General features: G+C 59.2%; 1 protein-coding gene across 4 annotated transcripts in view; it reads left to right on the top strand.

Moving 5' to 3' along the window:
- The window catches only part of CFAP46 (cilia and flagella associated protein 46), an 89054-nt gene that overhangs the window by 65091 nt on the left and 8112 nt on the right, over positions 1-15851 (top strand). For 3 of the 4 annotated variants that reach the window (XM_047703377.1, XM_047703376.1, XM_047703378.1), the window contains 11 exons: positions 1608-1790; positions 2451-2639; positions 3981-4085; positions 4162-4341; positions 4811-4981; positions 9844-9941; positions 10368-10444; positions 10974-11098; positions 11574-11695; positions 12462-12544; positions 13831-13992. In XM_047703377.1, coding sequence (XP_047559333.1) covers positions 1608-1790; positions 2451-2639; positions 3981-4085; positions 4162-4341; positions 4811-4981; positions 9844-9941; positions 10368-10444; positions 10974-11098; positions 11574-11695; positions 12462-12544; positions 13831-13992 — 1495 coding nt within the window. Of the gene's footprint in view, positions 1-1607; positions 1791-2450; positions 2640-3980; positions 4086-4161; positions 4342-4810; positions 4982-9843; positions 9942-10367; positions 10445-10973; positions 11099-11535; positions 11696-12461; positions 12545-13830; positions 13993-15851 lie in introns of those variants that run through there. The other variant, XM_047703379.1, reaches the window with a different exon arrangement.

The following is a 15851-nucleotide window of genomic DNA, read 5'->3' as shown; positions in this document are numbered from 1 at the left end:
TCTCATGCAATCTACAAAAATGGTAATGTACTAGGACTAACAAGTTATTACAGTAAAGCTTAGGACACAAGAACAATATGAAAAATTAATTTTATATTTGTATATACTCACAATTGATCAGATATTAAAAATTCAAAAACATAACCACTGGATAGCATAAAAATGAAATTTGACAAAAAAAGGGAGAATTTACCCCTGAGAACTAGAAAATTTCATTGAGAGAAGAAGACTTAAGTAGATAGCGAGGTATACCATGTTCATGGACCAGAAGACTTGCTGTAATCCTGACCAAGAAGCTGCAGGCTTTTCATAAAAATTTGAAAAAAAAAATTTTTAAATTCATTTGAAACTACAAAAGATGTAGCATAGCAAACAACTTAAGAAAAACTGAGTTGGAGATCTAACACTACCTGATTGTAAGCCTTATTGTAAAGTGACAGGAACCAAAGCCGTGTGGTTTTAGTGTATAAGTAAGACGAGCAGACCAATGGCACATAACAGTGAATCCGGAAATAGAAGATTGCTTTTCAACAAAACAGCAAAGGCAGTTCAATGAAGACTGGCCACTGTGTATGGCAGTGGTTTGGGAGCCACTGGAAACCCAGACGGCTTCAGTGCATTCCTCACACCAGACGCCAGATTCAACCCAAGAGGACGGGAGATCTGAAGGTGAGAGCCTGCAAGACTTCTGGAGGAAAACACCTCAGGGACCTTGGGTTCAGCAAAGATTCCTTACACACGGCTCTAGGGGAGAGTGACAAACTGAGAGATTGGCACCTGCTCTTCAAAAGACACTATTCAGGGCATGCAAAGACCAGGCACAAGCCAGTAGAAAATATTTGCAAACCATGTGATGGACAAGGTCTTGTATCCAGAATATAAAACCCTCTTAAAACTTAGTACTAAGAGAAACACTCCCATAAAAAGTGGGCAAAGAGTTAAGCAGACATTTCTCCAAAGAGGACATGTGGCTGATGAAGAATTCCATGAGGGGATGATGAACTTACCAGTGAGTCAGGGAAACCACCGCACACCGCCTAAAACGCCTGCTGCTTAGAAGACGGGGCGTGGCAGGTGTTAGCAAGGACGAAGAGGGACCGAACTCTCATCGCTGCTTGGGGGGCTGAAGCACGAACAGCAGCTTGGTCATTAAACAGGGCCCCGGAGGAGCCAGCACCCCACACCCAGGAATTTGCTTGCGAAAGGTGAAAGCCCACGTCCACGCAGAAGCCCGTGCACATGTGTTCACAGCTGTTGTGTTTGCAGCAGCCCCGCGTGTGAGTGGGTACTCGTGCTGGGCCCACCTGGACTACAGGTGCTCTGTGTCCATGGACACGTGTCCGTGGACAGATGTGAGCGCAGCAGCAGCGTGGGCGGGTCTGAGTAATCACATGAGTGGCATCAGCCAGAGAGAGCACACACCGTGTGATGGTGTCCGTGCGGACCCTTGAACCTGCGAATGGGCTCGTGGGGTGGAGTGTGGCCCTGGCCTGGGTGGGCGGGAGGGACCAGCTAGAAAGGGGGCGTGAGGATGTGGGGCACAAGGACACGGGCGTGGCCTTCCCTGTGGCGCTCTGACCGCGTGTGTCCGGCCTGCCCGGCTGCAGAGCGTCAGCACGCCCCTGACGAGGAAGCTGGCGGGGCTGCGGCTCCACCTGGCCGAGGCGTCCCTGGACCTGCTGCAGCTCACGTGGGCGGAGGCGCAGGCCCGGCGGCTGGGGCAGGGCTCGGCGGACAGGCTGCTGGCCGACTACCTGCAGAGCCTGAGCGACGTCACCTCCGTGGACCTGGTAACCAGCCCGAGAGCCAGCGCCCCAGGGCTCTGGGTCCTGCCTGTGGGGCACCGGGGGCGTGGGGGGGGCACGGCAGGACCGACCAGGGGATGGCGGGGCTGGAGCCCTCTGACCGCGGGTGTGTCCTCAGCCCCTGGGGCTCCCCGCCCGCCCCCACCCTGGTCGGACAGCCTTGGGGGGCTCCTGGGGGGTGTTCCTGGGCTCCGCAGGGGTGAGGGCTCAGCAGGGGTGAGGGCTCAGCAGGGGTGAGGGCGTTCGTTAAAGAAGTTGAGGTTGAAAATCTCTGAAGGGCGCACCTGCCATTTCAGTCGCTTTCTCAGACCTCACACACTGTGAACCAGAGTGACTCGATGTAACCGCAGATACACCAAAGATAACCCTAAAATTGAACTCGCCATGAGCTTATCTATTTGTCAGTGAGTCCCAAGCCAAGGTTCTCTAAGCGGATTTTAGTGACTCCCCAGCACCTAATCCCTGGAGACCGCCCCACTCCCCCCCACAGAGGCCAGAGGGTGCATTTCTCACCTGGGACGTCGCCACTCCTGGGGGTGTCAGACCAGGGAGCTCAGGGACGGGACGGGGTGGTGGGGAAGGCCAGGGTGTCGGGGAGCCTCTGCTGTTGCTCAGGGCAACCCCAAGGCGCTCGTCTCCCCACAGAAATGGTTCACGCTGCGGCGGACCCTGGCCCACGTGGCGCTGGCACAGCTGGGGAGCCTGCACTCGCTGTCCGCGGGCCACGTGGAGATCCGGGCGCAGGTCCTGGGTCTGGCGGGGAAGGCCCTCCGCCTGCTGGCTGTGCACACGGACCCCGAGCACCCCACCTGCTACTGGGAGGATGGCCTCTCGGTACGTGCTCACCCGCAGCCCCTCAGGAAGGAGGGCGATATGAGACGGGCCTCGAACTGTCCCTGATTGAGAAGGGTCGTGTAGCCTGGAAAAGCAAGAAAAAGGCGAGTAGCCTGTCCCGCGTGAGCAGTGGGTGGGAAAGAAACACGGACTTGTGGGGACAGACTCTGGAGAGAAGCGGGGAGCAAGCACATACAGAATTCAAGGGTAAGACGCCCCAGCCCCCAATGTGGGTGTCCCGTCTGCATCTCCGCAGCTTTCCTCCAGGAGTCTGGGGTCTGCCTGAGTGCTGGGTGCGGAGAAGCCCCCTCCTCATGTGCCGCAGGGGACCCCAAGCCCCCTTCCACCACCCACAGCGTCTGGTGTCCTCTGCTTCTCCGGAGCCCCCTGCAAGGCTGCCCAGGCAGGCCTGGTGGTCGCAGGGCAGCTCCGCAGCCAGGAAGGAAGGCTGTAGACCCTGCCAGCTGCCGTCCTAAGTGCATTCTTCTGTCTGGAGGGCACCTGCTCAGAGGCAAAGTCAGGCTTGTTCCCCCGGACTCCGCTCTTTTAGGAAGACCCCAGCCCCAAGCAGCAGGGTCCCATACTCCTGTGTGAGCGCCGCTCCTGATGCCTCAAGGGTCTGGATCCCAGGACCTGGGACTGGGCCCACACGCGGATGACATGACGGAGCTCCGGCCCCTCCCTCCGTCCATGTCCCTTGAGCACCTGCACCGGCGGCTCCGAGGCAGGAGGGGCCAGGGTCCTTGCCTACGGAACGGCACTGGCGATGCTCCCTCTCAGAGGCCATCAGGGAAACACACACAAGCGGCTTCCAAGAAGTGTGCCCCCGCAGCCCCGGCCCGGCCCCCAGCCAGGCTTTCCCCTGCTGCTCCCTGCCGTGACCGCATAGACCCAGGGGTTCCCCTGTGCCTGCTGCCGCCCCCCGGCAGAGTCCCCTGGCCCTCCGGAGGACCTCGTCCACGTGGCTGGTCCTGTGGTCCCTGGGGCGGGCGGGGACCTGACGTGCTCAGTCCGGGCTGCACGGTGCTGGCCGCTGCCCATACTTGGGGAGGTGATTTTGAAGGACTGAGGGAAAGTAAGCACAGAATTCGATTGTCCTGAGACCGGGGACACTCAGACTTGCTTCTCTAGAGCTGCTTCCCCACACCTGCAGGCTGCACCTGCCAGCCGCTGGGGATTCTGGGCCAGGGCCTCGGGGGTCAACCCGGTTGGCGAGAGGCCTGACCGCTACCTGCAGCACATCTCACCGAAGGGTCCCACGGAGATGCCCTAAGTGCGCCAGGCACACCCAGGCTCGGCGGTGGGATGAGCGCTGGCTGATAGGAGGTACCTTCTCCGTAGGCCACCGCTGAGCTGAGCGGCTTTAAGCATCTGGAGACCGTCCCCGAGGATGGGGCCGGCAGGGGTCACTACGAGGAGCACAGCAGGAAGGGCTCAGACCAGCAGGTACGGCCACTCAACCCCCGCCCCGTGATTCTGGGCCCACAGAGCCCCCCTGACCCCGAGCCCTGCGCCCCCACAGAGGAGGATGGTGCTGGCCCAGCGGTTCCTGGCCCAGGCCTCCGAGCTGCTGCTGCAGGGACTGCAGATCGCCCTGCGCAGCCGCCTCCTGGACATCGCTGCTGCCGCCAGCCTGGAAATGGTGGAGTGTACCGGCGCCCTGGACCCCGCGGTCACCTGCCAGTTCCTGGCGCTTTCTCAGGTCTGGTCTGCTCAGCGCCCCTGCCTAAGGCCTTTCTCGGCCACCTGGGAAGGGGGCGTTCCCGGAGTACCCGGCACTCGCTCCTACTGGTGGGCTGGCCAGCCGGGACGCAGCCGGCCTCTCTGCCTCGGGAGCGTGGCGCTCCGCTGGAAGAGGATGCCTCCGGAAGAAGGGAGGGCTGCCTTATGCTCTGGAGAGTCCCCTGGCCCATCCCCGTTACTGACAGCCTGTGGGTCCACCAAGCCTCATGCCCTTGAGGCTCAGAGCAGAGAAGTGGGCAGGTGCCAGGTCACCATGGGGAAGGGCCTGGTGGCAGCCAGTGGCCAGGAGAAGCACGGCATCCAAGAAGCTGGTGCCGCGAGATGCTGAGCAGCCCCTGGCCACCCCCTCCTCCTCCCCCACCTCAACAGGGGCGCCCATAGGCCCTGGCAGGGCTCAGCCTCTTAGCCCTGTCCTGTGTCTGCTTCAGAGCTGCTTGGCTTCAGAGATGATGCGGGACGTCCTGGCCACAGCCACGGCCCACACCAGCAGCTCGCAGCTGGCAGCCCTCCTGCACCTCGAGCACCAGCTGAGGCAGAAGGGGAGGACATCCACAAGCTTGTCTGCGAGTGTGGAGCAGAGGCTGGAAGTCATCTCCAAGGTGAGCGGCGAGCCGTCCATGCCTGCCCTGGCCACGCAGCCCTCCGGCGCCACCGTGTCACCAGCCTGAAGATAGCTCCAGCGTGGCCTCTTGCCAGCTGTGTGGTTCTGGGGGTGTCCCTCGCCCTCCCTGATCTCCGCCCCCTCGAGGGCCTCCTGGTGACCATAAGTGCCCAGGCCTGCAGCAGGTCAGGGGGGCACAGGGCCCCTGAGGGTCTTCTGGAGGGGACGCACTTCCTTCAGTCACAGCAGAACGCCGTGGACACTAGCACGCCCTCCTTTGCTTGGAGGAGCAGGTGTGAGCAGGAGTGTTTAGAGAAACAGACCTCGATGAAATGCAGTGGATCAGGACGGCAGCCTGGATGCTCTGAGGGATCCCCTGCTCCCCCTTGCTTCTCTGGGCGCACCTGTGTGGGTGTGACCTCAGCCCTTCCTCCAAGGCTGCTCTCCTCCCTCTGATGCTTGGGGTCAGGCTGTGGTGGAGCATCCTGGGCACCGTGGGTACTCTCCACATGCTGGTGGCCCTGCCCCAGCTGCGACCACTTTCAGGTCCCCAGAATCACCCCCAGCTGAGACCAGTGCACTGAAGAGCTGTGCAGGCTGTCACAGGCGCGGAGACGAGCAGGCCAGGCCACCAGGAGAAGCAGCACAGCCCAGGCCCCCACTCTTGGAGGACACATCCATGTGTGTCTACTGAAGTTGGGGTGGGTCTAGCCCAGCGCTCATCTCCTAGGGAAATTGAGGGACCAGACACACTGACGCACGTGCAGTGCTGAGGATGAGGCCGGATGCTGGGGGGCTCAGGGGTGGGTCAGCAGCAGGGCGGGTCTGCGGCCAACTCCATCCCGGGTGTTGTGATGGCTCCGCTGCCTCCTGCTGTTTCAAGAGGATCCTCGTGGAAGACCCATGTTGACTCAGTCGGGGGCACAGACCAGTCACGGACTTGGGGGTCAGCTGCCCATGGGGGTAGGGGCACAGACCACAGCCAGACCCCCACAGGCAGGCGCGGCAGGAGCCCGGCGACCAGCAGAAAGTGCTTTCATTAAAGTCTCTGCTGTGGATGGGGGGTGCAGGTCGAGCTATAGCCTCTGAGAGGGGAAGCTGTCCACAGTGACCTGTCCCCACTGCCCCCCCTGCGTGACAGGCTGGGACACCAGCTGGCCTGTGACAACCCACCTAGGGACTGCAACTACATCCTGGGCTTCGGGGAGTTGGCCTGAAAGCTCGTGGACGGCGGTGAGATCCCTCGTGGTTCTCATGGCACCTGGGAAATAAGGACCATCCTGGGAGGAGGTGGCCTCAAGGACACTGGGTCTGGAGAGACAGCACATGAGGGCTCCTCAGAGAGCATGAGCCCGAGTGCCCGCCGAACCTGTCTCCCAGGGCCAGGAGAGCATGACATGGAGCTGAGACAACAGTGATGCGACACGACGGCTGCAGTTTCCCCAGACTCAAGAGGCCAAAGGCTCAGAGCACTGGCCTCCCCACACAGGAGAAACATGAGAAAGCGGCAGTGCCCCACAGGCCCGGGACAGACACCCCGAGGACAGCCAGCAAGCAGCCATGGGCGCCTGCGAGCGTCCAGGAGACTGCTACCCACCACGGCCGCCCAGAGACACGTTTAGATGCGCCTGGTGGTCCACACACCGAGGGTGTGGACCACCAGGCGTCCTGCAGCACAAGAAGCTGGGGGAGGGGCCGGGCAGAAACAGTGAGCGCACGAGACAGCTGGGAACAGCACAGGGCAAACAGGTGCAAGGAAATAAATTCTAAGAGTGTAAAACCGTCATTTTAACACCTTGTGGAATTGAGCTTATTTTGTGGAAGATGACACAGAAAGCCGGAAGGATTAGAGCTTACAAAGTATGGGTTCTATCACTCCTAAGGAAGGTTAAAATTACATCTTTATTAGATCACAGTAAGCCAAAGACGAATGTCATGGTCCCTAGGGTAACCACTAGAATAATGTGTAAGTAAGGTAGTAAAAAGAGGAAAATCAAATGGTAGCATTTTATTATCCCAAAGACAAGCAAAAAGAGTGGGGGGAGAGAATATAAAAACGTAACAGTCCCAGTAGGAAAAAGCAGGAAGAAAGCAGTTAGAAACCCAAATATAAATATAGAATTACAATAAATGTAAATCAACCAAACCCTATAGGTTAAAAACCAAGATTGTCAGATTGGCTGAGAAGAAAAACAAAATTGAATTATATGCCGCTTAAGAGAGATATGCTTCACATATAAGGACACAGAAATGTCAGAAGGAAAAGCTGAGAGATAGTATCTAAGTCATGAAGATACTCGTCCAATGAAAGCCAGGTGACCTGAGGACCAGTCAGCAGGGAATCCGCGTTCTTGGTCTGTACGTACCATCATCAAGCTTCACAGGCACGAAACAGAAGTGACGGGAATAAAGGAATGCTGGACAGGACATCCACACCGCCTCGGCTTCCCGTGGAAGCCATGGACCCTATATAGATCAGTAAGCATGCAGGGACGTGTAGGAGAGCCGTTCGCATGCGGGTCTGCCCGGACATCCACAGAGACATCCCCTGAGCCCAGTGCTGACTATGACTGGGGTCTCTTCTTTCCAAGCTTGCAGGGAGCGTGTGCGCTATGGACCAGTGCTGGCCACAGCAAAGCCTGAAGACTCTCCAACTGAGGGAAATCGTTCCCTTTGTCATCCTGCCACAATGCAATTAAATTAGAAATCAACAACTGAAAGATAAAATTAATTTGAAACTAAACAATATCCTTACCATCATCAATCAGTCAAAGGAAAAATCACAATGAAATTTAGAAAATATTTTAAGCTGACTTAGAGAATGAAAATATCATATGTCAAAACCTATGAGACTTATCTAAAGCAGGGCTTAGAGGAAAAATACAGCCTTGAATACAGGGAGAAAATCTTACAAACAGTAATTTAGGTTTTGACTTCTAGAAGCTAGAATAAGAACACCTCTAAGAAAAATAAAGGGTAGTAAGAACTACAATAGGAACAATGGAATTAAAATGGTAGAGGACACCAGCAGTGGTAGAAGGGTTCCAAAGAGAAGACTAATGAAATTGATGAACATTTAGAAGATCTGAAAAAGAGAAAAAGAAAGAAAGAAAGAAAACCCAAAATTCCACTATCAGTAATAAAAAGACCTCACAGAGCACCTTCAGACTTCCCAAAGCCATTAGGAAATATTCTATATAACCAAACTCCAGCAAAGTTTGACAATCTGGATGGAATAGAGAAATTTCTCAAAAAATAAAAATTACCAAAGCTGATAGAACAGAAAATCTGAGTAATTCATTATCTGTTAAAGAAATTGAATCTTTTATTAAAAACCCTGCAAAGAAAAATCCCAGCCCACTTGGTGAGGATGTGGAGAAAGGGGACCTTCTTATTATGCTGCTGGTGGAATGCGAGCTGGTGGCCACCCTGGAAAACTGTATGGAGGTCCTGCAGACGAACTGCAAATACCACTTCCATATGACCCAGGGCTTGCACGATGGGGTATTTACCCAAGAAATATGGAAACACCAATTCAAAGGGACACATGAACCCCGATGTTCAGAGCAGCATTATTTACAGTAGACGAGATATGGAAGCCACCCAAGTGTCCCCTGATGAATGGAGAAAGGAGAGAGGGTCTGTGTATACAATGGAGAATTATTAAGCCATAAGAATGAAATCTCTCCATTTACAACGACAAGGATGGGGCTAGACAGTATTGTGCTAAGCAAAGGAAGTCAGAGAAAAACAGATACCATATGATTTCACCCATATGTGGAATTTAAGAAACAAAATGACCCGACAGAAAAAGACAAGCCAAGGGACAGACTGTTAACTCTAAAGAATGGGCTGATGATCACCAGCGGGGAGTGGGGGGGACGGTTAGGAGACGGGATGGAGGCGTGCCCTTGTGCTGAGCTCGGGAGACGTGTGCAAGTGTTGGATCATGATGCTGTGCACCTGAGACTAGTACAACGCCATGTCAGCTGTACTGCAGTTAAAATAAAAACCTAAACAATGAGCGAACCCCCGAGGAGACTCCCGAAGCACGTGTTCTGTGCTCCCTTCAATAAGAGGAAGACAGACGCTCCCACAGACGGGAACGAACAAAAGATAGCCAAAGGTCCGTAAACATTCCGAATGGCGCCCGGCTTCATTAGTTCCCGGGGAAGTGCCCAGAGGAAGGCGGCTTCAGTCACGGCCGGACCAGCCGGACAGCTGCCACAGGCAGGTGCGGCGGCACCAGCGGGTGCAGGGATGGAAGAGCCTCGGCACCCCAGCGGGCGGCCTGCCCCCGGCACAGGTGCTCCCCGGTCCCCAGGGCCCGTCCAGTGGCTTCGGCCAAAGCAGATATGGCCCAGAGTGGACACAGGCCACGGGCGCCCACGGACAGCCCAGGACTCTGCGCCTGCGACTCCCGGCTTCTCATCCGCGCTGACGGTGCCACCGGCTGAGGGTTTTGGGTGAGGACACCCGCGCGCCCCGAGCGCACTTGCAAACGCAAAGCTGGTTTCATCAGCAAGTGGGGAGCGGTGCTTGGGGGCACGGGCAGAGGGCGGGGGGGGGGCGCGAGTTGGCTGGACAGGCTTCCCGCTGCTACTTGCTGGGCTTCTCAGGCTCCGCTGGCGCCCGCAGGTCAGCTTTGTGCGGGAGACCCAGGGGATCCCGCGGGATTCCTCGTGCGCCGTCTGCCCCCTTGTGGCGGCCGCGAGTCCTGCAGGGGTCGCGCCCCAGCCCGGCTACGGGGCACCCGGTCTGAGCACCCCACCCCCTGCACAAAGCCTCTGCGGACTTCTCGGACTTCTCGGCGAGGGGCCTGCCCCGGTGCGGTCAGTGATTGCTGTCGGTCACCCCCAGGCTTGGCAGAATCTCAGGGTCACGGAGCAGCACTTGACCCTCCTGAACGAAATCCCGCCCAGCTTTCGGGTCCTCACTCTGCAGCACTCGCCGGACAGGTGCGCCTTCCCGCCCCGTTCTGGGGCCGCTCCCCACCCTGCTAGCATGTCTGGCAGCGCGGTGCGAACCCAGCACCGGGGCTGCCAGGCCGGAGGGCATGTGGGGTGGACGGAAGGCCCCGGGGCTGGCCGAGGCTCCCAGCTGAGATGGGTGGGGCAGCACGCCCCTGGGCGAGGCCAGCTGGCACCTGCTGTCCACAGCATGGCGCCAGGGCAGGCGGCTGCAGGCCGCCCTCACCGTGGAGCAGAAGGCTCGCCGGGTGCAGCGCGGATGGGCCTATGTCAGTTCTGGCTCCCGACGTGGCCACGGCGATCCTGGGGAGGGGCTCCGGCCGGGATGGAGGTATGCGGTTCACTGAGTCTGCATCTCTGGGGCTCATCTGGGACCCCACGGTCTGGTGACCCCGCCCTGCGTCCTGCCCACAGGACGCATCTGTACTGCGCTGCCTATGAGAGACCCAGGCCCGTTCCCGCGGCCAAAGGGAAGTTGCTCCAAGTGGGAGGTAAGTTCTGCCACAGGCCTCATCTGCAGCCCCGGGGGTGCGCACATGGCCCGGGGACATGTGCTGCAGGCGGGTCCACGACCCACACTTGGGGCCCAGCCCTTCCTGTTGAGCCCATGAGAGACCGGGAAGGAGGTGGGGTGTGTGCTTCCTGGACCCCCACAGCCCTTGGGGCCAGTGACGCACAGATATGGACCAGCTGCCCCTCCCCCTCCAGGGTTTCTTCTCCCAAAAAAATACTACATTCCCACTTTCTTCCTTACGTCTCAGGCATATAATTCCACTTAACATTTCATGTAAAGCAGTAGAGGCTGTGGAACGGAGACATCTGTCTGTGTCCCCCCTTCTGCCAGCCCTCCTGAGCGTCCCCAAGCCAGCTGTGTCCACAGCCAGGGACCTTCTTCTCACGTGGAGAAGCCCCGTGCCCGCCCTCTGCTCATGCTTCCCACTCCCCGTGCCCATGCACACCCCCCAGGGGGCGGTCTGTTAGGCCGTGGGGTGGGGACAGGAAGGGTGTCGCTCTCCACAGGCTCCTGCAAGGTGGCACGGGTGGCCGTGAATCCAGACACCCTCTCCTGCCTATTGGCCAGTGCCCAGCAGTGCAGGGAGATGGCCAAGGTCAACAACGAAGACCCGGCCCCCAGCTCAGGCTTGGTGAGGCCCCTGAGCCCAACTCCCAGGGTGCCGCGGCCACAGTGCAGGAGGCCGGTCCCGGTCCGGCTGCAGCAGGGTGGGGCAGGGAGGGCTAGGTGAGTGGCACCCGCCATCCAGACCCCGGGCACTGATGGACGCCCAGGTGGGGGTTCCCACACGTAGCCGATTCTCGGAATCCTTGAGCTTGGCTCCCTCCCGCTGTCAGCAGAGACACTGCCAGGTGGGGCGCGGGGGGCGGGGGGCCTCGAGGAGGACCCGGCAGGCAGAGGCGGCGAGGAGCACGGTCTGCGGGGGCTCAGGTGGGCCCTGGTGGTGGAGCAGGCGGGGGTGCAGGGAGCCCAGGTTTTGGGGGGAAGGGCAGGTTTGAGGGCTCCGCAGGGCCCTTCCCACTCTTTGCTCTACCCGGGTCGGGGGTTATGAGCCTCCCCAGCCCTCAGACGCTCCTGATCCCGGGGTGACGTCTGGGTCGGCACAGGAATTGGAAAGTGCGTGCCCGGAAAGGGAAGGACGGTCTCTGCAGCGATTCAGTGACGTCCTTGCGTCCACGGAGGATTACCTGAGGCCGCTGTTCCCAGTGCTCAGCTGCCCTGAGGCCAGGTGCCTGCTGTGGGCTGCCAGCTCCGAGGGCAGAGTCTGCGGGGGGCGAGGGAGGGGCCGGCCACATCTCCTGGTTGGGGGTGGGCTTCGGGCCCCAAGTTGGCATCCTTCTTGGTACAGACAGGAGGGTCACCATCTCTCTGTCCCCAGCAGGGCCTTGAAATGCTGGGAGCAGTCAGGGATAGGGTGCCTGGGAGCCGGGGCGGACAGGGTGGGGGGCTCAGCCTGCAGGCCCCCTCTGCTGCCTCCCTGAATCCTGGAAGGAGCCGGCTGTGGCATGGGGACGCTGTTACCACGTGGACGTCCAAGCCTCGAATGCCATGAAGCTGAGTCAGGCCGTGCAGAATTCGCATCCACGACGCCCAACTTGGGACGCTCTGTCGTCGGGATCAAGCCCTCGTGCTGCTCCAAGTCTTCTCTGGGGGCGCGTCCTGGCCATTCTGGTCCCCTCTGCTGCTGCCGGCAGGGGCGGTGGGGGGCGCGGCCCAGGTCCCGAGTCCCTGTGATTTAGGCTCGGTAGAGGAGGAGTTGGAGGGCTTGGGCACGTGGTAGTTTTGAGACTTGCCAGGAGGTCGGAGACAACCTTGAGCCCCGTTTGTTCCTGCCTGTGCCGTTATCGCCGGCCCCCAGCACAGGGAGACCGGTCCCCGAGAGTGAGCCATGAAAAGGGCCTCGTGGCACTCACTGCCCTGATGTCCCTCCTATTCTTAGTATGTGTGATGTTTACATGTTTGTAAGAACCTGAGGACATGCCTTTGACTTCCAGAACACAGATTCCCACGGCCGCTGCAGATTCCCACGGGAAATCAAAGGGCAAAGACAAGGAAAGCAAAGTGTCCCTGTCCCATGGTGAGTGGGGGCCTGAGGGGAGCTTCTGCTGGAGAACTTGGGCTGGGATTTGCCCGTTCCTCTGGGAGAGCCCAGGCGGAATGGGAACAGGCCTCCCCAGAGGGGCTCCCAGAGAGGTGGGAGGTCCCCTGTGTGGGGGTTTGGGGCCTCTGCCGACAGCCCCGCCGATCCTGGCGTGTTCGCCCTTCCTGGGGAAGTGGCAGCCTAGGGTGCTCGTGGCAGTGACCGTGTGTGCTGTTTGTTCGCTGTCCCACTGCCCGCCTCCATCCTGAGTGTCTGCACCCCCGATGACACGAGGGGCAGAGAGCTTCTGTGTGCGCGATCCGCTGACCTTGAAGGAAGGGTGGGTGTGCCCGGTGCCGCCGCTGCTGGGCTGTGGCCTGTCCGAGCGGGTTCAGCGGCTCAACCCAGCACCTGCCATTTTATAAATCACTTTCTCAAGGGCATTTTCATTGGTTTATTTTTTGTCGCCCGCACGGAATTATTCAATAGAAGAGAAAGGCAGGCTGCTCTATCCAAGGGTGTTCTGATTCCCAAAAGCACCTGGTGGTGGCTTCGGGCCAGCAGCATGCCCCAGACATGGCTGCTCCAGCTCCCACGCCAGGGCACCAGCCCCCTGAGGCCGGCCCTAAGGGTGAGGGGCCAGAGTTTGCCCACCTGAGATCACTTTCATGAATGAAATTCTGCCCTAAAAATTCCCCAGATTAAGGCCTTTGATCACTTTGAAGTAATTTGCTTTTACTTTGTGCGTATAGTGAATCCAGTCCCGGTGTAGTGGCCTGGCCCCTTGTCCCCTTACACCTGCCACAAAGAGCAGGTTTTCTCTCAGGCTAGGCAGGTCCAATAGCTGCTCCAAGGGCTGCATGGCCCCTGGAGAGCCTGCCATATTGTGGGGTGCAAGTCCTTTAGCTTATATGTCTTCATTCTTTGAAAGGGGGGCTCCGAGGTTGGGAGGAGTCATGACATTCCTGGACCTGCCCTGGGAACTGGCTGCCCCAGTGGGGGCAGGTCCTTGAAACACGGAGGACCCGATGGCCCTGTGACATGGGCCCTGCCTGGGTCTGAACTGTGACTCAGCCTGAACCAGCGTCCATCCTCCCAGAGAGTCCTGGCGCGCCCCAGGCCCCACTCTTCAATGCCAAGCCCAGCCCAGACTTCTCCCAGTGTGTGCGATCCAGCAGCCGCCCCGCAGACAGACGGACCCAGTCAGACCCACCCAGGGGTTTGCCCATCCGTGGGAGCGTGTCTCCTGCTGCCTTTGTAGCTGGTGTCCCCCCGGTCTACAGTTCAGCTTGACGCTGCAGACAACGTCGTCCTCATTGTGGACAAGCATCTTCTGGAGCTGCCGCTGGAAGGTCTTCCTGTGTTCGAGGAGGGGACGGTCTCCGCTCTGTCCCGAGACTTCTCCCTGCAGATGCTGTGCAACCGCCTCCGTAAGGAGGAGACAGGTAAGGGGCGCCCCGGGCCACGCTCACACTGACCCTTCGTCCGGGCCCGTCTGAAGTACCTCGCGTGCGCTCCTGTCAGACGCCGCTTGTCCCGCCCTTTTCCAGGCCCTTGTCCGCTCGGAGGTGGTCAGAGAGCCCCTGCTATGCGCCCAGTGTCTGCGAGGGGCTAAAGGCTGAAGGGGACACAACACATTGTTCTTGCCTCACAAAGCTCTGTTCAAAGGCGGGGATGGGTGTGACCCACCACAGGGCTCCTCCTTTACTAGGTGGTGAGAGGCAGTGAGGGAGGGGACCAGGAGGACAGAGGGCACTCAGGCCGGGGGCAGCCGCGCACTCGGGCTGACCGTGCGTGTCCCGGGGGCTGTTTGCGCCCACGTGCCCAGTGCCGGACGCCTGTGCTCTGTGCCGGCAGTGGTTCAGTTAAAGACAACTAGCTTGGACTTTGGCTTCCATCAGGAGGAGGTAGCAGGGACTGGATTTGCCCTCCAGCGGGACAAGTGAAGACCAGAATAGGTAGAGCGTGGGTTTCAGACAGCGGAGGACAGGCCGCGTGGAGCCCAGTCCCTGAGAACACGGCCGACCCACGGAGGACGGGCCGTGCGCCCAGAGGAGCTGACCACCTGGTGTCAGGAGCCCTCGGAGGGGGACACAGGAATTAGTAATTCTGATGATCTGATGAAAACCGTAAGCCCATGTGTCCAGAAGTTTCCATAAACCCCAGACAGAGGAAGCGGAGAGGAGAGTCCAGGGAAGGTGTTCAGAGGGACAAGAACTCAGCAGCAGCCACGGGCCACGCAGAAGCGAGGGCAGGAGAGACCCCAGCTTCCAACGGAGACAGCCCGGTGGCGAGCGACAGCCTCCTGTCCCCCACACACCGTGAAGGCAAGGGGAGCACAAAGCTCAAGAGAATGTGGAAAAAAGGCAGGAAAAGAGGGAGAGCGGCACGAAGAGCGGAGGCGTCGGGGGGAGACGGACAGCGGCACATGCACCCTCCTCGGACAGTTTCGGCTGCGACCAGCAGGGAGGGCCCTCCGTGGGCGAGCTCGCGGGGTCCGAGACCCCCTCAAACAGCAGGACGGCAACATGCCGTCCCACGCTCCGGGCTACGTTGTAGACTTGGTCGTGTCCGTGTCTAGGGCCAAGTTTTGCCAGTTTTCTGGTTTTTGTTCTTTTCGGTTTGTGGGGTTCCATAGGTTCCATCTGGATCTTCTCATTTAAGTGAGGGACAGAGGCCGCCTCCCACTCTGTAGCCTGTCCCTTCACGGGCCTATGTGGTCCCTTTCCAGCACGATGTTCTAATAGAGCCAAAGCGTCAACCTTCTTCTCACTTGCTGGGGCTTTGGGTCTTTTTTAAAACTTGTTTTCTTACCTCACGGCATGAAGCTACTCTCCCATGACGCCGCATAAGTACATCTGCTTTCCCTGCCCCACAGCGGGAGGTGCGGCTCCGCTTCTCCCCGCGTGAGCACCCTCGACGGAGTGTCCTTTCTCCTCGGCTCCGCGTGGCCAAGGTCGGTGGCAGCGGCAGAGAAGAGTCACCCCGGGGTGGCGGGCGGAGTGGTGGCCTGGACGTGTGCACACCCTGCTTGCTGGAATCTGGGAGTGGGACCTGGGGACCGAGCTGACACAGGACAGTGTCCTGGATGAGCCGGGAGGCCCGAGGACAGCACCGGCTCCTCCCAAGACGGAGGCAGGAGGGTCACGGAGACTCGGGAGGAGGCTGGGCGGGCTGCTGCCTCTGAGGACGGGGAGGCCCCGCCGTGGCCACCAGAGGCTGCAGGAGACCGAACCCGATTCTCCCCAGCGCCTCACCCACACCCTGATTGTCGCCCAGGGGGACCCCGTCCGACCCTGACCTC

The sequence above is a fragment of the Lutra lutra genome, chromosome 14 (genome assembly GCF_902655055.1).
Source record: "Lutra lutra chromosome 14, mLutLut1.2, whole genome shotgun sequence".
Taxonomy (NCBI): domain Eukaryota; kingdom Metazoa; phylum Chordata; class Mammalia; order Carnivora; family Mustelidae; genus Lutra; species Lutra lutra.
Note: the sequence above shows the minus strand (reverse complement) of the source record. Positions and strands in the feature narration are given on the sequence as shown.